At 42.1% G+C, this 23,464-nt stretch overlaps 1 protein-coding gene across 1 annotated transcript in view; it reads right to left on the reverse strand.

Moving 5' to 3' along the window:
* ACBD6 (acyl-CoA binding domain containing 6) overlaps positions 1–23,464 on the reverse strand; it is an 88,116-nt gene that overhangs the window by 43,178 nt on the left and 21,474 nt on the right. Inside the window, exons 4-6 of the mRNA XM_082483309.1 lie at positions 17,837–17,919; positions 6,954–7,059; positions 695–784 (exon numbers count right to left, since the gene is read on the reverse strand). Coding sequence (XP_082339435.1) covers positions 695–784; positions 6,954–7,059; positions 17,837–17,919 — 279 coding nt within the window. The remainder of the gene's footprint in view (positions 1–694; positions 785–6,953; positions 7,060–17,836; positions 17,920–23,464) is intronic.

Consider the following 23,464-nt stretch of genomic DNA (forward strand, 5'->3'; position numbering starts at 1 on the left):
TGCCGCTACTTAAGCTCAAACATGTGGGTTTCAAACTGCAGTGGCTAAAAAGCTGCTTTATGTTAGTTAAGTCAAATTGTGCTAGAAATGGTGAACCCCAAGGGGGTGAGGTGGGTATGTGGGGATGGAAATGGCATAAACCGTTTGACTTTGCCTTCAGTCAGCACTGAGATCCTACTGCAGCTGTCACATGCCCACCGTGCTGTCATCTGCAGCATCACCTAACTCTGGGGGGTGCTCTGCCAAAACCAGGCATTTATTGGATCCTTTTCTGCTAGACAAAGTGGGATTCTCTTTCCATTAGTCCACAAAGTTCTGCTGGGAGTGTAGTGTTACAAAAAACACATTGGAAAATGCACTTTATGTAGGAAGCTACCAAACACCTTGTACACAGGAAATCCGTCTGGCCATCAGTACCATGAGTCACACTGGAAGCCACAGCCAGGTGATCAAAAAACTTTACTGCAGGGAGGAGTTTCAGCAGGAACTGAAATAGGCCCCTTATGATTACATATTTCATGCAACCAAATTCTGTTATTTTTCCCAGGTTACCTTTTCTGGATGTTCTTCTCTGTGATAAGCGCCCCGAGAGAACTTGCTATGGAGTTTTGGAAGAATTCAATTTCATTTAAAACATTTGGTCAGGAGGCTACATAACACATCAATCAAATTCAACTTTTTATTCTTTTCTTACCTGGCTGTTAACGTCAGCAGCATGCTGTAACAGTACTGAAACCAGCTCCTTGTGTCCTCTGTCACATGCCCAGTGGAGCAGAGCCCGGCCCTGCAACATCCAGGAGAAAATTAACAAAGCCAGCCAAAAAAAAGCATAGAGAATCACAGTCTTGCTTTTAAGCATTGAGTACCAGTAGCAAAGTTAACAAAGACTTTTAAAAAAAACTATACTAATATTAGTATGCAATGTATTATTGCTCCTGATTTGGACTTAGAGAATAATGCTAGAAATGTTGAAAGTGACACATAATTCTATTTTTCCTTAATTTAGCATCAAACCCACAAGCCAGGAAAAATTTTGGGGAAAAAAGCAAGAACGCATGAAAAGCAGGAGCGATGACATGATTTGTTTTCCTATGTAGATTTGGGATTTCAACAACACTGACTTTTCTGGGAGCAACGACTTACACAGTTTTGACAAGCAGCTCTAAGACATTTGCTTTGAACTGTAGAGGATTTTATATATCAGCAGCTCCAAAGGTAGATCAAACTAGTCTGAGCTAGATGGAAGGTTCTCTTCTTTGTGTACTATGCACACTTAGTAAATTAGACTTACTGTTAGTATCAGTCTCTCCTGAACAGCATGTGGCACACTAGCAGGGGATTCCTTGGAAATCACCCTGCAGATAACTAAAGAATCATCCCCTGAAGCTGTGACACTGTCAGACTGACCTGTGTTTTCCAGTATGCTACAGAAAACAGTCACAGACCTTCACAGATGAAGCCCACGCCTGGTTATAAATCTCTTGACAGAGCAGTGGGGAACAAGGTGAGCAACTCATTTATCTGCTAATGGGAACTGAGAGCCAAATTTCCCCACCACGGTGCCAAAACAGCAGGAAGGGCAGAAGACACCTGCAACTGGAGCTCATGCTGCTTCTGCTGGATATTCTTGGGGAGGGCAGCAGAGGTAGAACATGATTTTGAGTAAGGAAATGCAATCTCAGACACAAAGCATTAAGCTTTTTAACACACTTTTTGACCCAGCAAGTAATTAATTTTTGTAACACATAATTTTAATGTTACACTAATTAACCCTGAATTAGAATGAATTTTCTGACAATGACTTTCATTGGAAGCACTGTTGACATCCATGGGCCATTTAATGATTAATATTCTTGCACTCAACATCACTATCAAAGTCTAAAAGGGGGAAAGAGTACAATTTAAAACAATTGGTAAACATGGAAAGATCTTTAATTTGCGTTTAGCATCTTTAACTCATCTCTGGACTGGTAATTACTTAAGACATTGGATTTCAGTTGGACAAACACTAACTTCTTTTTTGTGCTACAGAAGTTTATTTCAAAAGAAAGAAGCACTATCTTCAACATGCACAATATATACTTCAACAGATTATTTCAGTTTCTTTATATACGTGTAGAGGAATAATACTGTAATTACACAAGTGCAATTATTGTGCAATTACATGACAAAACAAAGGCATTTCCATCCATTATATGAAAACTCACATTACAGATTAGTGGCTATAATACGTTGGTTTGCGTTTGTCTCTAGACAAGCAGAATCTCATTTTACTGGTGCTGAACTTGGCTGAGACCAATAAAGGAAAACCAATTCTGTCAGCTCAGGGGTACTGCAGCACTGTGCGACTCGTCCCTTCCCATGACACTGGAAGGCTGGTTCTGCTGCAAATGTTGACTTCTGAACAAGAAAAGAAACTGAAGCCTGATCATCTATAGTCATTAAAAATCTCCTTGTGCTATTTGCAGGAGTATAGATTTCAAGTCTTGGGCCAATTCCACTTTGGGTAATTACACTCTGCTTACCTATATATTTTGTCTGCAATTCTAAATGGATACAATATTTTCCAATTAGTGCTTTAAATGGCTCTGCATTGTAATTGTGCACCATTAAAAAGCTGACACGTTCCACCCCAAGAAACATCTGCATCCTTGCAGCATGCTATGCCCTAAACACAGGGAGTAAGGCATTTTGGAGACCTTCTGTGCAAGAGTACACCATTTGATATGGAAGTAAAAATACCTGCAGAAGAATCTCAATCTACGTACCGTATAACAAAAATCATTATTAAGAAACTTGTATTTAAAACCAGATAATATTCACTGCTGTCTGCATAGTGTCAGGCAAATTGAAATGCTCAGGAGTTCCAGCTAATCTACTTACGCAGCTATACAGCTACAAAGTCTATTTGTTTCCCATGTCTTCCTTAAAACAAACCTCAGCAATAAGACAAACAAACTGAATGTACAATTCAACTCTTTGTCTAGTATGGGTATCACCTGTGCATGTTGAAAAATTCTTTAGTGTGCACAGCTGCTGCTTTATATCAGCATATAGCATGTGTTTGTGTGTTTAAACAACATGGCAAAAATCTTAAGAGCCACAGATTGAGCTTTTCCAAAACAGTTCCCATGTGACTATTTCATTAAGCAATGAGAGACTCAAAGCAATGTGAATAATTTCATACAGGAAATCACTGCAGTAGTGAGGTTTTGACTAAATGTAATCAAACATCAATGTACTCCCTCCATGCAATTCAAACACACAACAGTTGCTGCAGAAGTTACTTGAGAGGATGCATTTTCCCCTGCCTTTGAAGTATTTAATAAAAAAAGCATAAAAATAGCCCCAGTGCACTAACCCTGCCTCTTAAATCTTCTGTGCTTTGCTTGGATAACCGCTGCCAGCTTGGCCAGCTTCTGCAGCAGTTTCTCAAGCCAACGGCACATCAATTTTGCTCAGCTCCAAGTCACAGGGTGTTCACAAACAAAGCACAGGACAGGGATTTGTCTCAGATATACTGAGTCTCAGCAGACAAACGGATGGGAATGATTTTCACATCAATTAGCCAGTGCAGAGAAAGAGGAGAACAAAGCCAAACTGAACGGATGTGCTGCAATATTAAGCTATACTTCTAGGCATGTTGTTTGCAGCTGTAATGGCTATATAGCAATGAGAGCCACTCCAACTTGTGGCAAGTGTTTTATTAGTGGTAATTAAGAAGAGATATATATAGAATGGCTGCATCCCCCCGTGATAGCAAAAACAGCGAATGGAAGGGCCATTGTTACAATTATACCGGTAAACTTCAGATTCGATTTGGAAGTCAATTACTTTCAGAGCTCTGAAACAATTGGCAAAGTTTTTCTAATGGGAGAAAGCCTGTAAATTCAGAAGTATGTGGTCCTTCTTCAAACTCATTTTTCGCCCCATCCTTTCCTTGGCAAGCTGGCACCAATTTGGCACTTGCTGTCTCAAAAGCATGAGGATCTGGGACTAAGCGGGCATCATTTCAGATGCCTTTCATTAAAGTTTTGGCAAGGGCTTAAATACTACACACAGGTAACATGTTTGTTTACTGGGATTTCTCCAACAATTAAAAAAAAAGTCTCTATCTACAACCTCCACAGTCCTTGGCATAAATTACAAAAGCAACTCATCTATGCTTTTAAGCAGTTTCTGGTTTGTTAAAAGTTGAAGAAATAATGTTCTCAAAAAGGCAGCAAGCAATCCACACTACCAGGATGTGTCTGTGGCAACTTCACAGCCACAGTCCATTTCTTATTTCATTAGTTCTGCTGACATACATAAGAGAAACGGCTTGTTTTAGTCTGTACTACTTCTAAGTGAATGCAAGCTATTCTGTTGAACTCTGGGCAATTTAGATACAGTAAATGGAAGCTTGTACATGATTACTGTCATTAGATTCTTTGTTTAATTCTAAATTGAAGTTTATTACATCCAAACTGTTAGCAGGTATGCCGGCTTGAATGCTGTACATGAAGATCTTTATTTCTTGTGGGGCAAAAACCACTTATGCTTTGAAAGTTGCCGTGTGCATGTTTAAACCCCAGAGACTTCTACAGCCCTTTCTTAAATCTTTCTGCTTCGAGTAAGTTGACTTGTCCCCATTTTACGTTTTTTATTTCAGGTTTGCACAAAATGAGGGGATGCAATTAGATACAGTACTAATGCATCTCTTACAAATAAAATCTAAACACCTTAACAACCTCAGTCAAGTCTTTATTGTACAAGGAAAGGCTGAGCCTAGCATCTTTGCAGTTTAGCATGAGTCTATTTGGTGCTTCAGTAGATTTTGTTTCATAACAAGTTAACTCTTTGTATGTATCCCTGCTGCTATTTTAAATTTATATGCATTTAAATCAAAGGATTGACAGTGTGAGTTATGTTCAGAGGGCTAGGAGAGGCATCTTTTGGATATGGCAGGATGTATTTATACAGTAACACTAAAATAGTTAATAAAAATGACAAGATTATGCTTGCATACACTTCACTCTAGCAAAGGCTTAGTCTGGGTTATTTGTAGTCTAAAATCGGTTCTAAAACTCCAAATCAACCTGCACAATATTGGAAAATAAGCTACCTTCCAGATTGCGAAGAACCCGTTTGGATACTGAACAACACTGGTAATAGTTTCAGCTCATTACCATAACATTAGATATTTCTTTCAGATTTTTCTTTTTGGCACAGTAAATTTTTTTTTTGGACCAGTTAGAGAAAAGCCTAAGGAAGCCAGCACTTGCCCCCCCACCCCCCAAAAAAAAAAGGTTCTTCCCTGTTTGAGCATTTGCTGAGGTAAGCCAAAAATCACTGAGACTGTGAAAATTTTATCTATGAGGGAATTTTGCACCAGTGGGAATCTTTCCATGAGCTCTTCACCAATAGGGAGGGCTTTCAGCTCTTAGCTGTGCTGAAGCAATTCCATTCTCTGCAATAGTCATGTGCTAATACCTATTAGTTCAGAAATAGGTCTTGTCTTACATCAGAGACTCATGGATAATATCCAAAGAGGATGTCACCTATTAGTTTTCAGATCTGGCTCTAAACATTAATGTTGTTAGAGCACAAAAATATTTCAGTTCTCTTTCACCAAATGTTTTGATTTTTTAAAACCCCCAAAATTTATTTGGCTGAAAACAAGCACATTTGCTGCTTGAACACAAAGGAAGGTACAAGCTTCTGAACACTGCTAACTACAAAAGAGCATCTTGCCACTGGAAATGAAGTAATGCTAACATGACGCGATTATACACTTATTGCAAGCATGCGATCCCAAAAATGAGCTTTTATTAATGAAAGGACTCCAGCCATGTTCTGTGGGACTGCCCTGGACATTTACTTCTGTAACCCATGATTGGCAGAAGGAGGAATGGGGCTCGGTAATGGCGCTGTTGCAGCAACTGTGTGGCATGTGACAGTTTCAGTTCATTGAATTTATGATGTGAAATTCCAACCCTGATCTTGAACACCCTCCCTCCTCTCTTCTGAAAATTAATTCACATGAATTCCTGATTAATAATAAAAGGCCGTGCCATCAGCATTCAGAGCCCCAGCCGGGGCTGTCATGGCTCAGAGGGCAGAAATCTGCTTAGAGCTACAGGAGAACCCAACTGAATTTGTGGCGTCTCAGTCTATGAATGTGTAAGCACTTCATCTGTTCACCAAAAATACAATGTGCTGGAAAGTAGCAGGCAAAAGTAGCTGTACATACGATGGACCACGAGCAGGGCTAGGTGGCAGTATACAAGCATCGAAACCAACACAATAAAGCTGGTACCTCTACATTTGCTGAAGGATGAACAGGAAACTGTCCACACCAGGTGTTTACTTTTACCAAGAAAAGGGTCAAGCCAGTTCACAATTCTAGACACTTATCTTTTTCGTGAGTTTTCTGATAATGGCTGTATTATGTCCCTAAGGGGAAAATGGTGTTTTGAGTTTGATGAGCAGAGAAAGACTGGACGATGTCACTGTTTTTGTGAAGCTGGAAAGCCAGTGTCACTCATTTGACCTCCGCTTCGGAATGATGAAAAGCTGATGGCATGGCAGAAACCCTACTTCAACCATGAACAGAGTTCATTGGTCAAAAAAGCCATTTCCCTCACTTCCTACTTCCATTTAGTGTACCAGCTGGGGAAAGGGGGGGTATACAGAAGATCTTATTCTGCAAGTGCCTGCTGGCCTTGCTAAAAATACATAAAAACTAAATTTCTGATATGCTACAGCATCACAGTTAGTACATCCACACTACTAGAAATCCAGTGGAAAGCTATTTTCAAATAGATTATCCCTGCTTCAATGACCAAGCGTTTGTCCAACTGTTGTAGCACTTTGTTACAACAATCCTAACCAGGGAATTTTGAAAAGGAGTAGCAATGAATTAATACACAAAACAGTTAAAAGATTGATGGTCTTTATCTTTTTCTCCATACCTCCTCATCTGTGACATTCACATCCACTTTTTTTGATCGAATGGCTTTGGTTACATAGTCAATGTTGTTTTCTCTGCAGTAATCAAAAATGTTCTTGTCCTCTTCCCTATTCAGGAAAGAAAAGCAAAAGCAGCACAGTGTTACTGCACAACACAAAGACGACATGCACATCATATGCTCCAACTTTGCTACAGACATTTCAATAGTATCACTGGAGTGAAACAGATGCCTAGTAATGCACATGTAGAATAATATGGTTTTTTTTCCCAAGGTAAGAAACAAAGGTCCTTCTTCCTAGAAAACAAAGGTGGTTTTAAACAATATTGTGCCAGGACAAAAGTCAGTTTACTCCTGTGAACTGGCACAAGATGTCTATAAAGTTAGCCAGGAAAAACCATGTTCAAGTCCTGGTATAAATCACTGCAATCCCACAGAAGATAAAAAGCTAAAGCTGCTCTTCTCCCCGCCATTACATACTTATAACAGCCACTCTGGGTCAGACCAAAGACCGTTCTGACACCATCCACCTCAGACAGTGGCTGCTAACGGTGGCTTGGAGCAAAAAGCAGAAGAAACAGGACACATGCAAAGTAATCTGTCCCTGGTTAGATCCTTCCAGCTTCAGAAACTCAGTGGCTTAAGGATTTCTGTAGTTAGAGGCTGCATCCAGATGAGCATATTCATCAGCCTTTTCCAGGTCCTTTTTCCACTCTATTCTGCTCTTTAGCCCATTCATACTCTTGGCCTCTCTAAAGGACAAGCTCTACAACTTAGTATTTTGTGTGTGAAGGGGTGAACAGTGGGCAAATACTTTCTTTTGGTAACTTCAAATCAGCTGCCTGCTATTATTGGATACTCTTTGGTAAGTAATTGTCCAGGGATTTGTGAAATCTTTGGTGTTGGTCTTGAAATCTGACCACAGGGCTTGTTTTTTATTTATTTTTTTATTTACCAGCCTGCAAGTTACCTAAATTGCACTCCTACTTTTTGTGTTGACACTGTTAAGACAAAGCTTGACCGTGATCTCTGCTCAGAGCAGCAGGCTGGCATATTCAGAGGGACCAGCGCGTGTCTGTGCCAGGATGCCAGCGTGTGCTCGCTTAGGCTTGCTTGCAAGCAGAAAGATCAAGTTGTGGTGTCACAAATGCTTGAGTTACACCTATGGCTTCTTCTAGAGCTAAAAGCAATACCCTGGCTTCAGACACTAAAACTTCTGTTCTTACCAGCTAACCAAACAGAACCTCTAATGAAGTTAAGGACTTTCACAGATTCTTAAGACATTACAAAAGAGCTTTCTATGAGTGACTGGACCTGCAGCGCTTTGTGGCAGTTAAAAAAAGCAAATGTTAGGAGTCTTTAGCAAAGGGACAGAGCAGAACCAAGACATTTTTTATCTTGCTGTATAGATCTGCACTCACATATCTAATTATGGGAAGTTAATGACAACAGTATTGCTGAGAAAGTACAACTCTCCTACCATCCACGCTGGTATGCCAGTGGAAAGTTACTTACTCCAACACAGCCGATTTTCCTATGGGAAGGGGCTATGCCATACTAGCATGAGGCACCTTAACAATAATACCTTTAGATATAGATACACTGATACAACTGTGTTGCTAGTAAGGAGTAAAAAGATGTCATTGGTTTTCTAGAAGTAAACCACTATGGCTCAAATGAACGCATCAGTGTTGCTATGGGGCTTAGCAGCTTCACAAGAGTTAAACACAAAGTAGTTGCCTCTCATGACATCTCCAGTTTTCAATCACCTTAACTTAAGATGGCCTGGATGTTCAGCAGAACCCAGACCTGACAGCCTCAAAGGAAATTCCTAATAAAAATGGGAGGTTGCTGGAGCGGGTCAGACCCAGTAGTGAGGTCATTCTGCTGTGGGCCTTTCGGGCAGGAGAGAACAGCCTCTGCAATACAACAGGGCAGTTTTAAGAACTGTTCTCTGGTGCTAAAAGGTAACAGTACTCCTATTCATCTGCACTGCTGTTGAACCTCACAGGCTGAAGAACATCAAAGCAAGGAAAAGTACCATCTAAATTTTTCATTTCTGAGCAACGGGTTGCAAAGAAAAAGTGATGCTCTTTGACCTGTAGTCCAAAAAAAACCAAAGATACCCGTGTCACCAAGACCATATCCCCTGCTCCCACCAAGACAGGCAGAGTTCCATGACACAACTTTGACTTAGCCAGGTGTGTAATAATAATAAGACTGCAACTAAGCTACGCCCTATTCTTCAGACCTCAAGCATGTTTCCTTCCTCAGTGCCAGTAAAATGTGGGAAAAAAAAGTACTGATATTTAGCTCCTGCAATAAAGTGCTGTTTTCTCCAAAGAAGTCACTTCCTCTGACCTCTGTCTCACATTGCTCCTTCAATAGCACCATTCTCGTGCACAAGACCCCCATTTTTTGTACACAAGCAGTCCTTCCTCGTAGTAGACTTGCACCTTTCTAGCAAAGAGTTGGATGCTGCACAAGATTTCACACTCCATGTATAGGTCTAGGGACATTACAAAAGTCTTCTAGTTTCTTAACCAGTCTCTCATGAACTCATTCACTGGAGGTCTTGCCTGTACACTACACAAGCTCCTGGGAAACAGATCACTGCATGCTTTAGATGCAATTACTTGGAAATCTGGGGAAAAAAGAATCTCACGGCGGGATTAGAAAAGGCAAAAGCTTACATTACTCGAGATAGAGCTTGACAGATTCATGATGGAGGTTATGAGACATGCCTGCCCCCACTAACAAGGGCTGATTTGATATGCCGGGAAGTCCCTCTAGTCCTACCTTGTTAGTCCAACCTCTCAAACATACCCTTGGCTGCTGAAAGCGGCCTTTTGGGTGAAGTTGTTTTTCAAGACAACACTGTACAGCAACTTGGTTCAGCAGCTTTTTCCCCACTGAACAGCCACACACACTTTGTTAATTACAGATCACTCTTTCTTCTGTAACACCAAAGCAGCGGCCGGTCTCTCCTTGCTAGAGGAGTCCACAATCATCCTCAGTTACTTAATCCTGGATGATCTTCCACGTCACAACCATGAGCTCAGGCTGTGCCCTCCACCCAAGGCAGTGATGCCATGCAGTCAGCCTGGGCGCCGGTATTTCTGCATGCCGCAGAGCCTGGGAAGCTCAGCCATGGCCACACCTTGCACGGCAGCACCAGAGGTACCAGCAGAGCAGAAGGTACAGGGCAGGGACAAAGCAACTGTGCTCCATGGGGAGCGTGCCGCAGGGTCTGCACTAGCAGAGAGAGGGCACGTTAATACTGATGTAGCAAAACCAGGCGATCTTCCTACCACAGCCTCCAGACAAGACTTCTACAGTCTTTTCCTGAGGATATTATCGTCTGTAATGGGCAAATGACCTGACACAGCTATCTGGATATGATTTAGCTTTTCTGGAATAACCACCTCTGCAAACGGTCTACGTACCCCCTTCCAAAAAACCACTTTTCTTTCAGAGGTCTCCACAATGGAATTAATCCAGAATAGCAATTTCCCCACATGAAGATAAGGTTTTGGGAAATTTTGTCTTTCTGCTTGCATTTATTCGTCAAGCTTTAAACCATTCCTCTGCCCCTGATGCCTCCTTTAAAAATAAAATTAGCATATATTATCTCCAACTTTTCTCCAAATATTGCCAAAGAGAAATGAGCCCTTTCCTGAATAAATTCAAGAGAAGTCCATACAGTCCTAAGAAAGACATTTTACTTGCAAACTAAATAGTCATGTGAAGCTGTACTTCAGACATTTAAAACAATTTGATCTAGTCACGTGCCAAAACCAGAAAAGGAAATGGAGAAAAGAGCTCAGAGGAGTAAAACCCAGATTTTTGGAGAGACCAATAATGGAGAAAAAGCTCCACCTGAATAGTGAATGGAATAAAGACAAGTTACTCTTATTTGCTGACTTTGCATTTAAAACCACACAGGGCAAGTAAGAAACAGCTTGAAAACCTTGTAACTCATGGTTTTTCTTCCCCCCCCTTCATTGCACATGTGTGTATGTGTACATACTGAATATTCCTTCCACTGTAGTAGCTACAGGGGAACAACAAGGATGCAGTGTTTTCATCAGACCAGTTCCTAGCAGGAATTTGCACTCCACATAAAACTGAAAAGAGTCAGCAGCAAGGCCCAGAAACTGGTAGAAACAGTCTATAAACACACAGACAGAGGTACGCCAGAAATACAACAGTAAGTGACACTGCAAAGACATTGCTCAGATAACATTGGGGGAGGAACCCGTACGATTTCTATCAGTATTTTCAGAAAAATCTCAATTTAAATAAAAACACAGCATTCAAGACATCTTCAGATGGGAAAGACCGTGAAACTGAACCTAAAGGAGATGTGCACAATTATTTAAAACTCGTAGTTAAAAGGAAGACTGAGATGCAATTTTGTTTCCATGTCTGATACACATGCACTGGCACTTTTTGTTGAGCTAGAAAAGTCTTCAAATCAGAGACCACTTGACTGTCAGTAAAAGCAGTGAATGTGTTTATATCTATATTTTGAGGATGGCCAGAAAGGTCTCTCTTCTCCCTTGCTGACCCATGTTCAACTCCCAAAGCTATTTTATTTTGCTCTCCCCTATCCCCAGTAAGAGATGCTAATTCTGGTTTAATGTTGAGCTGAAGCATACCTGTTGCGTGCAGGTAACACTTAGGCAGCTTTTTCCATCCTTGAATAAAAGGAAGTGGAAGGACTTAAACCAAGCTATCTCTTCGCAGGCTTGGAAGGCTTCATAAGCCTTCTTCATAAGCTGTCCAAAACAGATGTTTTGAGCCAACAGTTTTTAAACAGCTCATGGAAAAGAGCTTCCACTGGTTAATCAGCCTTCACTTCTTACCTCAAGTGCTATAAACCTATTTGCTTCCTCAACAGCCACCGAGAATGCCATGAAAAAGGGCACAGAAGAGACCTGAAATTCAGATATTCTACTCTTGTGCAGATAGCATCCTCCAGGTTTGCCGCGTCCCCTTCCTCCCCCCTCACAGGTTACCTCCAGCACAAAGCTCTGGGCAGAGGGCTGCAATCAGGTGCTATTTTGGGCGTCCTCTCCCCTTTTCCCAGGGTGGTCCAAGCCACATCCCAGTGGACCCGCTGCAGAGTGGCCCCGGATGCCACTAACAGGTGGCTTCGCCCGTCTGCTTGGCACAGCGCTGCCGAGCGAGCGGGAGTGCGGTGGAGCGGAGCAGGCAGCACGCAGGGAGCCAAGAGACACTCGCAACACTTACTGTTTATGTCAAGGCCCTCGGCCCCCAAGGGACCCATTTTCACATAATCTATAATTATCTCTTCGCTTTAATCGCCTCGTCACTTCTGAGGCTCTCCTGGGCACAGGAAGAGGAAAAGCTCATTAACTGAACCTTTTCTCCTCTCTCCAGCCACCCATAGCTTTTAATTGCTTGGTGTTGTTATTATCTATCAGTGCAACTGGGATCATTTTCATAAGAAAGGGTGGTGGGAGGGAGGGAGGCAGGAGTGGGTCCCTGAGGTATGCACCACAGACAAACCTTTGCTTTCTCAATTATTTATGCCAGCTGAGGTTTTACAAGCTGAATAAATCCATAACTCAAGTTTATTTTGAACCGGCAGGCCGTCCCGGGGGAAGTGTTGCCCACTTGCCAGCACACTTGCGTGCCGTCCTCCGAGAGCAGCCGGGACATAGCGAGACATGTGTCATCCAATTCCCCACCCGTTGTCGCACTGCTGCACACACTTTGGTAGATTAGCGGCCGCACCGGAGAGGAGGTGGCCGCGCAAACCCCAAATAGAAGCCGCCACCAAAGGATGCGCTCTCCCAGAGGGAAGGCAGGCCTGAGCCAGGCTTCCCCTTTGCACAACAAAGCAAAGCCCCAAGGGTCACCACTCTGGGGACAATAAAAAGCAGGGGGAAGTAATAAACTTGGCAATCATCTTGAAGTCAGGGACCTGCCTGCTGAAGATGACCAGAAGACCATCCATTTCTAAATAACACTGACCTGAAAAAAACCCCAAACCCCAGCTGCCTGGACCCGCAGGTGTTTTGTTTGAGGCGCGCCACGGCTGAGCACACCATGGGCTGTTTGGGCTCTGCACAACCGGGAAAGCTCTTCCGCGGGGACTGCACAGCCCGGCATTTGTGCAAGCAACAGACATCTGCGGCACAGCCACCCAAATGCACGCACAATACCAGCGCGAGCCTGTAATTCCCAACATGGCAAGGATGCCGGCTCTCACATCTACACGGCTTTGCACTCATTTCCAGCACCGGTGTTGCAGAAAGCGGGGCTGGAGGGATGAGAACAAAACCCCAGTCGTGCTCCAGAACGCTGGGCTTGTCTCAAAAGCTGTCGCCGCTCCAAAGTAGCATCCTTGCAATGGATGCTGGAAGTAGCTCTTTAAAATTCAGCAGCCTTTGTGCCTGACCACACGCAGCGACCTCTGGTATTTTCTGCCAAAACAGTTCATTTGTCTCACACAACAACTAATCAATTCCCGAGGCCATCCATCACCGGGGCTCGCGTGAGCCGGCCCGGCAGCGGGGCCAGATGGCGGCTGCGTTAGTGGGATTAATACAATTCTGACAGATTACACGGCATCAGGCAGGCTCCCAAATTTGAGGGGTGCCTGCTCCGCACCCTGATCCTAAACGAAGCCCCACTCGCGACCAGCATCACTCCTAAGCATCACGGGAAAGTGCAGAAGTTTCTATGAGAGAAGGGCTTCTTCAGCATCCCTTGGGATAGAAGAATTGTAAAGCCAAGCTCAGGGATGCCTCCGCACTGACCGGCAGACGTCGTTCCCATCTCGGCACACTGAGGCTGTGTGGAAGCAGCCCACGGCAGAGTGCAGGAGGGCTCCTCCAGCGGAAGGGGAAAGGGACATGGACGCGTTTGGCAACATTATTCTGCATTCTCCATATGCCAAGTCAATGCTTTCATTTCCTGGAAACACTTGTAAACTGCCTACCCCCTCATCCCCACTTTAAAGTTGAATTTCCAATGCTACAGTATTTTTGGCATCTCCCTCAGTTTGTGTCTGAGATTAGATTTATATTGGTGACACATCAGTCACCCTCATCTCACTGCTCATTTCCCAGGTTTGTGGAACTGTAATTATAGCTATTTGATCATGAAAGAGCTCAACTACTACTGCTTTTGTTCTGGTAATAAGATCAGAAAAGAGACAGAAAGCTTTATGCAGCAGTAGAAATACCCACCACTATACCCAGCCTGAAATCACAGATAATTTCTAAATCCTTCCTTCCAGAGGAACCTCTAAGTCCCATCATCAGTCACCAGCACGCATTATTTTTATGTAATGCCCAAAGTGAGATAAGTGATTTGCAGAGAAACACAGAGGCAGAGCACTACGCTAATACATTCTGCAACTGCTCCCCATTAGTCACTGGGGGTACTTGAGCTCTTTATTGCCAGGGTTTATTAATGACTCCTAATTGATGACCAGTGCCCAGCACCCCAAAGTAAATAACTGCTACGCCTCATTAGCTCAAGAGACCTTATCCTGATTTGAGGATTGATCTATGAACACACAAATTGCACTGATTTAACTGAATCTCTTTCTAAATTGATTTAATTAGATCGGTATAACCTGTTTCTATGGATGCTCTTGAATTTATTTGGAATCAGTGCAATGTACTTCTGTGAGCCAGACTGACCATTTTTCTATCTTGTTCTCAAAGCAGAAACATTTGAGATAATTAGTGATAAGGCAAAATCAGCCCTGGCACCATCCCAGTTCCTCCTACTTCTGATCCACCTGACTTTAGGGTAGGGTATGGTTACCGCACTTTGTCCAACAATTACAGATTTACACCCTAAACCCCAAAGCATGTCATTCCATAAAAGGAATGTAAGCATTATTTATGCATAATTTTAGACACTCTTTTTGAAAACAATGGCATTGCTGCTTTGCTTGGTAATTTACTGCTGATGGTAAACTAGTGGTTTACAATATTTAAAACGAGATCTCTCATCTTTCTATTATATAGCAGCAGCTTGGAGGAGGTTAATAATTTGTTAAACTGTTCAAAAGCTTCTGGTAAGAATAAAATAAATGAACCTGCTTAGGTGAACCTTCAAAACTCTGCACTTGCATTCTTGTCTACCTCCTGGTGCAAGGCAAGGTAGTGAAGATGCTGGGGCTCCAGATGCATTAGACAGCCTTTTCCTGCCTTTGCATCAGCGGAATCCTAAAGGGTATATGGCAGACTGTTTTGGGCAGAGTAATGCCTGCTGAGAAATTGCTCTCAGAGGTCTGTCAGAACCCAGGGCTGATGAGACCTCAAGTTTTAGTTTTCAGTACACAGAAGATTATTTTTTTGCTTATTCCGGGTTCCTCAATAGGAAAAGTATTTCCCCGTTATAGGATCATATCAACATCCCTGGGAAACAGAGACTAAAGTGGTTTGATTTATATTCCAATTTTTGCAAGCTTGTTATGAAGGTTCAGTAAGGCCCACCATACACAACGGAGTCAATAAAATAGTCTGCATCAAAGTTTCTTTTTCTCAGATCTTAGGTTTTGAAGTAGTATACGCATACACACTGAACTTTCAGCATGGGACTTACCAGTAACTATCAATGTTTTTAAGTTTACGCTGGCTCAAGCTATTAAGTTTTCTTTCCCCTTAAACATTTCATTTTCTTCCTCTACAGAGAATGCCTTATTTTTTAAAGACTATTTTATTTACAAATGCACTGAAGTATTACTGAATGCTAATCTTATGGTCTTCTAAGCAACCACTCACAGCCTCAGAAAAGTCACCCTTCTCAGTGAGCCATATTACTATGGAGACAATTCACTCCATGCTTTAAATAAACTTGGATGCCAAATTGAATGCATAGGGCCACCCTTCTTTGGCTCATCTGCTTCCAGACTTTGTACCGGTGCAATTTTGCTGTTTAGGGCTATGCTTTTACTATTATAATTATCACCATTAGAGATGTGCCTATACTTGTGCACATTTATTCCTTGTAGTAAGAGAATGAACAGTAGGCAAAAGTCATAATACATGGGCAACTGCAGTGAGAAATCTGAAGCTGTACAACCTGTATGTGGGTGAGATTATGATGACACTTGCCGACTTCCTATCTTGCAATTGAAAACACCAATGCCTGCAAACCAAGCTCTGCTAATGGATCATGAGTTTCCATTCTGCCAGCAGACAGGAAACTTCATTTAACTCACTTTCAGCAGAATTACCCTATTCCAGCCGTGTCAGAGACTACATCTACCTACATCCAATATAGCTATGCTATACTAGACATACAGCACATATTTCCCCACGGTATGTTTGGGAAAAATGTATTTGGAGATGTACTTACTTTCAAGTCCTGCACAAGTCATATTCTCATGGAAATAAAGACAAAAATATGACAAGAAGATTTAGTCAAGCCAACCAGGGTAAACTCTGTTTTTTCTGTACATTGTGCTGTATTTTATATCCAAGAAGGGGCACAGGCAGTACTTGGGATAGCCAAGACACTGAAAGCACTGTAGGACTAAGCATAGCTCACACTTAGCACCCAACACTGGGCAGCACTGACATGTTCCACTCCTAAAAGAAAAGCTCAAACAGGATTTAAACCACAAGGTCAAACTATGACATGAAGGATATTGGCCGAGACTTACATTGACAGAACAGGGAAGAAAAGGAGCTTGTGGCTAGCAGAACTGCTATTCCTCAAACAGTGTGTTAAACCAAGATCAAACCTGACCACCTCTGGTCAAGGTCCAGGTGCAAGTTAAAGATGTGTTGGCTCTCCATGTGAGGCAGAGAAGGCTACTCCTGGATAACTGTTCCATCTCACTATAAAGCAGATTGCAACACTGAGGGAAGTGCCTGCACAACTGCTGAGCACAAAACTGCGACCAAATTTGCTTACTCAGAATGCAGCCATATCAATTTGTACCCGAGTTCCTTGCAAAGGGTTTGGAGCCACCTGCTCAAGATTTATTTTTCATTAGTTTGTGACAACAATTCAAAGAAATGCTGTGTTAGAGTTTTAACACTTCAGGCAAGTTCTCAATAAGCTTGGGAGGCTGTGTGTAGAGAAAACACTGTTTATCTTTTAATTTCCTGGGACTAAAATGATGCAAGACATTCAATAAAACAAATGGGATCACATACACATAAATGGATGACTGCAACATGACAGCAAACACTGCTCAAAAATTTAGTCTTCCCTGACTGTTCACCTTAACTAAAAATACGATCCTGTATTCTGAGAGATCCTCCAGATAACCATTTAGGTATTGGAGTTAATATTATACCCTTGATTAGTAGTCTGGAACAATAAAAACCAACCAAACAAGAAAACCCAGCCGTCCTTATTCAGTAGCTAATGTCACTTACTACTTGCACCTTGACAGCTTTTAAATAGCAACCATACTAGTTCAGTAAATGTGTTTCTGCTATGCAAGCTGTGGAAGCTAGAAAAAATTAAATTTGATATAAGGTACAAACTCTCCCTGAAGGCAAACACTGTCCAACATTAAAACCTTCACTGAACAATCCTTAATGAACATATTGGTAAAGAAATAACTACTTGAAAAAGGTAGTGTCTGAATAGCTTTCTATTAAAAATATCCAATATTACCTTCTTTTAGCCATATAACTGAAAAATGGGAAGCCTTGCCCTTCCCCCACATCTTGCGCTAGGGAAAGGTTACTACCTGGCAGTGATACAGGCAGTTATTGATTTAAATGATTATGGACCTGAAAAGTTCTTTCCTGTCATTTATTATCCTGTTGTAGTTGCCACCACACTTGTGCAATATTGAAGAAAAAAAAAAAAAGGCTTAACAAAATGACATTAGAAAAATACTGTTTTAACTGAAGTCCAGCACAGATAATCACCTGATTGTTTCTTCTTGATATAATGAGCTGACAACAGGGCCTCCAAATGCAGTTTTGCTTTCCTTTCCCCTCTTCTCTGCCGTCTGAAAGAAAAAGAAAGATTGGTCCAGCATCCTTGCTCCCATCCTGTTCCAGCGTGTGCCACCCCTCTGCCATCTCCCACCCCTTCCCCTGCCCCAGAGATGGGATCAGCCCTCTAGAAGCCTCATCTTCATGGCAGATGGTACCCCATGACCCTACTCCATCCAGAACACCTGGATGAATCTCTCAGCAAACCAGATCAATGCTCCTCTGAAGGCGGCCCAGAAGGGTCACCCAAAAGGTAGGCTTGGTATCCTCACTGTCCCGCTCACAACAAGCCAAAGTGTTGCCTCCGCAGCACTGCCAGCCATGGCCCCTTAGGACCCAAAAGCTGAGCCTCTGTGAGGTAGCATAATGTTATGTTACTAGATTGCAAAGCTTGCCTTTATAAATCTATTTAATATAGATTTAAAATTAAATTTTATAATGGGCAGCATTTCCAAATGATTTACTCCCAGGAACTCTAGGATTCTGCATGTTTCCCACCATAATAGAAATGAACAATTAGAATAATGATTGATCGATACGGAGCCTCAGGCCTACCTCTTCAAAAAAACATCCTGCAGCTTGGGCTCTTCAACTGCCTGACTTTACATTGATGCCAGACTTCCAGCAAAGGGTAAGGGGGTACAGGGCACCAGAAACCCTAACTCTTCTTAGGGCATCTAGTATCTTGGTCTTCAGGTAAGCAATCAAAACTGGTTTGCAATTCGCAGCAGTAATTCCTTATAAAACCAGCCCATTAATTGCAACATGCTGTTGTCAGTGGACACGTCTGTGGCCTTCCAGGACGAGAGATTATCACACCCAGGGTGAATAAAATCAGAAACACAGGGAAAGCCGTCCCAACCTCTAGCAGTCTCTCAGTAGCTGCAATACACTGCTGATTACGCCAAAAAGTGTTGCTGCCTCATCAGAATTCTACCTAGAAAGATCTTGATTTTTTTTTTTTTTAAATAAAACCTGCTTACATTTCTTTCTCTTCCTGTTCCCTAGGTTGCTTTTGTTTTAAATCAGTTTATTGTTTCCCCACAATACATTTACTTATACATTTTGCCCAGTTTGAGCCAATCAGTTCCACCTTTCAGCTCTCCCGTACCAGCCCAAAGCTGTAATATTTGGGTTTGCAGGTATCCGACATACTTGTTTATAAGAAAAAATTGGAAAGGAAATTTGCTTTGAGAACTATCCTATGGTGAGTAGGCTTTCTCTAATTTAGAGTAAAAGGTGACGTGAAGTTCTCCTTTCCTGAAGGGAAAGGGCTTCAGAGTCTTTACAGTGCAATGCCCCCCTTAAAAAATTATTTAGCAGAGAACCTTATTGTCCATCAATTATTTGCACACCACTTATAAAGAAAATTAATTTCAGATGATAAATATAAAATAATTCTATAACAAAATTATATAAAATGAAGCTATACTCACAACTAGTCCACTTTCTTTGATATTGAAGGACAGTGATCATTCAACCAGTATCAGAAACTACAAAAAATTTTTTAATCGATATTCTTTCATCTCTTCCCACTACAGTTTTTGGTTGTTGCTTTTTTTTTTTTTTCCAAGGTCAGAAACAACACTTGAGAAAAATACATTTCATCTTGCTGGAGTCAGAAATTGTAAAAAAAAGGTTTCTTGGGTTAAGTTCACCTTCTTTGCACAACCAATGCATTGCTACCAAAGATTAATCATGTTGATTGAGTCCACAAGGTCATCAGAAAACTTAGTGATAAAGGCTTTCCCAAAAATGCTAAGGCAAAAACTTTTCTGGCTTTTAATCCACATACAGGTTACTTTGTCCAAGTAGCTTTTATCTCATCTCTTTCACACAGAAATAAGTAACTGAATATTCAATTTATGAATGTTGAACCAAGCTTATTTCATCACAGTCCTCAATATGTAGAACAAGTTTATGAAAAATGTACAGAAAAAGTCTCAGCTATCCTCTCAGGACTTAATGTGTGCCTCTAGTCAGCAAAGTCATGAAAGACAGCATCGTGGCTCCACCATTCATCACTACCAGACATCCCAAGGGGAATCTGTCCAGGCTACGAGGAACGCTTCCACCCAAAAACATTAACTCTGCCTCAGCACAGATACAAACTGGTTTCTTTCCAGCCCTCCTTGACAACTTGCCTATACCATGAGCTCATCTGCCCATTTGCATTATCTATACTACCCAGCCTGCCAGGGACTCACACACAATACCTAAGCACAATGTACCAAACTGGGTAATGAGAAGTGGGACAAAGGAGTTGCTCCTTCCAAACCACATCACAGCTATTGCACTAACAGGAACCAGTGGTTTTATTTGTCGCTTACACTAGCTGATGAGATGAGTAACACGCAGATGCACTTTCCTTCTCAAATCTCTTGACATTTCTACAGCAGAAAGAGGCCTTTAGGGCTGGAAAGACAAAGGGAATACCACATATACACAGGTGATGACCAGTGACTTTAAAGTCACATTAGCTTGCAAACCACATTGAAATTAAAAACTGACACTGCAAATTCTCTCTCTCCTCCTTTAAAAAAAAAAGGCAGTAATAATTAACTACGTGGCTCTCAATCAAGCCAGCTCAATTTCTTTCACTGCTGGCAGCGCTGTCCAAAAGCACTGCAGATACACATGTAACTAATGATAGTTAAAAAATAACAGGATCCCAGGCTCCCGTAATTTGCAACCTGAAGCCCAGAGAGATGACAGCAGTATTATCGCCAGTCAGGACCATGTAAGAGAGATGCTGTAGAAAAGGCAAAATTACTGAGGGTTCCACGAGCGTGAGGGGGTTGCCCTCAAACTGCCAGTTAAAAACTGTGGGAATAAAGGAGAATTTGTGACAGCACGGGAAGAAAACGTGGAGGATTGTATTCTAGTGCCAAAGCACAGGCAGTGGCATGTAAGAGATGTGGGAAGAGACAATAAAGAAGTGTAAGAGATCCCTTAAGAGGCACGGGAATTTCTCGTGTCTTCTCCTAACTCTTGGCCATTGATTCTTTGTTGCTTGTGTACAGTTAAGGCTGATATCAAAGTCACTATTACTCTTGACAGTTAACTTTGGTAGGTGGATCTGGTTGACCAAAGCTAGCATAAATCACGGGCAAATATGTGCTTCAGTATGCAGCATACGTACTCATTAAGAGACATTTTCAACTCCCCTGACTCCCGATACGCTCACGGACTGGCACATGGAACTCCACTAAGCCCAGAACTATCCTTCTCAAATGTCACCAGGAATGCCAGGAGAAAAGTCACACTCCTCCCGGAACAGACAGCACAGCATCCTCATCTCTGCCTCAGTGCACTGTATTTGTCAATAAAAGACCGGCTCAATTCAGGGTACAATCGCATCTCGACTGGCTGTCACTGACAATGCTGCTCCAGACAGTCTCAAAGCCTGACAACCACTTTCTGAACTAAATGGAAATACAGGGACTAATATTTGCTAACATCATTAATTCACTTTTTTTCTCCACCCCCCTTCTTCCTTTATCCACGATGTCAAGATGTATACCTTTAAATTGTTGTCAGCCATAAAACAGAAGTCGTGTCCTAGTTCAGAGGTTAACATATAATGACAGACACATTAAAAAACCCTGTCCAATGCCTCACTGACAATTTCAGCTCCATCTTCTCTTCAACGAGACAGTAGCTCAAACTCACTTATAAGCTTTAACAACATTAAAGTCTAATCATGATTGAAAAATAAAGGGGAAAGAGAAGATAGTTTTATCATACTAAGCGTTATGGAAGGGGAAAACATTAGAGACAAACATTTTCTTTGTGAGAGCTTTGAGTTCACCTTCTATTTGGGTCTTAAAAGTCTCCCATGATCACAGCATGATCCACTTATCTTCTTGCATTTTAGGAGAGCAGGATGAAAATTATTGTCTAAGAGGAAGAGACGTAGTTTCCTGTCGGGGGTTAGTTTGGTGGGCCAATCTCTTGCTATATCCCTGAAGACAGGACAGGGATTTATTATTTTTCATCTCTGAGCCCAAGCTTTGTTCCAATCTACACAAAAAAGGCTACAAAAGATTTCACAAGATGGCACTTCCAAGGGCCCTTCCAATGACTCACTTCAAACTCACGTGCCAGAACTCATTATAGAGATGCAAGTGAACTTACCATCAGCGATTAGCTGGGATTGAACTGGACCAAACAGTACACAGCTATTTTATATGTAGGGCAAGGGGCTCATGAATCTGACAGAAGGAAAGGTATAGAGAAGTCCTACAAAGATACCACAAAACAGCAGGAATACCACGTTTCAGTAAAGCTTTTGGAAAAAAAAAAAAAACAATCGTAACTTGGAGTTATCAGAAGAGCTAGATCCTAGGCATGGATTAAGTGTAGGGCATCCCAGTTTTATCCAGAGCAAAATGAGAACTCCGCCTGGCTAGTTTTGCATGTCTAGTCCAGTACTCACAGCAGCAATAGCTGTTTGGCAAGGCACATAGCTGTGTTGCACTACACATTTATCATCCCCCCAGTTCCCTCACATCTCACTCTGGCTTTTCTCCACATCCAAAACCTTTAAGTAGCTTCACATAAATACATATTTAAGAAAAAAAGAAAGCCATTAGCAAAAAGGTTCACCTCGTCAAAATACTTATCTTCGAAGTTAACACTGGCTAATGCCTTAAAATGGTCAAGACTTAAGCTCTTCACCATCTTGGAAACAGAAAAGTGAGAAAACTTAAGTGAGAGCTATGCATCAGGATCTCACACCCGAGCCACCGCAGTGCATGGAAGAAGTTATCCCATATGTTCAGAGAGTACTATTGTATTACTTTCTCTTCCTCTGAACCTGATGCAACTTGACTCAGAGTAGCACCTGTAGCTGGCTTTATGGGATGGAGACAAGAAATACTCCCAACAAAACTACTACAAATAAAACTTCTCAAGTGTGTCCACAGCAGCAAATACATAGTGCAGATTCCAACCTGCATTTGTTCTGCATAATTCACCTTCTTACAGCTCACCTGTTCCTCTGGCTGCAGGTGTCTGCATGGCATGCTCCCCGGTTTCCCTGCACAGCTCTGCACAGAACCCAGCGTTGGGGCTAGGGACACGCGTTACCTTGCTTTGTAGCAGTTTGCAGAAAGGTGCAAACACAGCAGCAGAACGGTGAAACGCCCTGCTCAACAGGAACGTGGCAGTCTTCAGCAGCCACCAAAGAAGCAACCAAAATCAGCCTTGCTTCACAGCGTGCCTGCAGGGCTTTGAGGTGCAACCAACGGTCCTGAGCCACCAAGCCTGGAGGAGCTGCAAGTGCCGGATGTTCACAGAGGTCTGCTTGGCAGGGGTAGGAGAAACCCTGGCCCACATCCCAACTCCCCAAGCTACACTTGGGAGGTGATCAGCAGCTCCAGTCTCGGCTGCCATGACAGGACAGGTGACATCCTGTAACCCTGTCAGGCTCACATGAAGGTATGAGTAAATCCCTGAAGTATGCTGATGGAATTGTAATTAAGCTGGTATAGTCCCAGGTGACAAATTTTACAGAAGACACTTCACAGAGTTAACCCAACAAGTAGACCTCAAGGC

This window comes from Vanellus vanellus (assembly GCF_965231255.1).
Source record: "Vanellus vanellus genome assembly, chromosome: 5".
NCBI lineage: Eukaryota > Metazoa > Chordata > Aves > Charadriiformes > Charadriidae > Vanellus > Vanellus vanellus.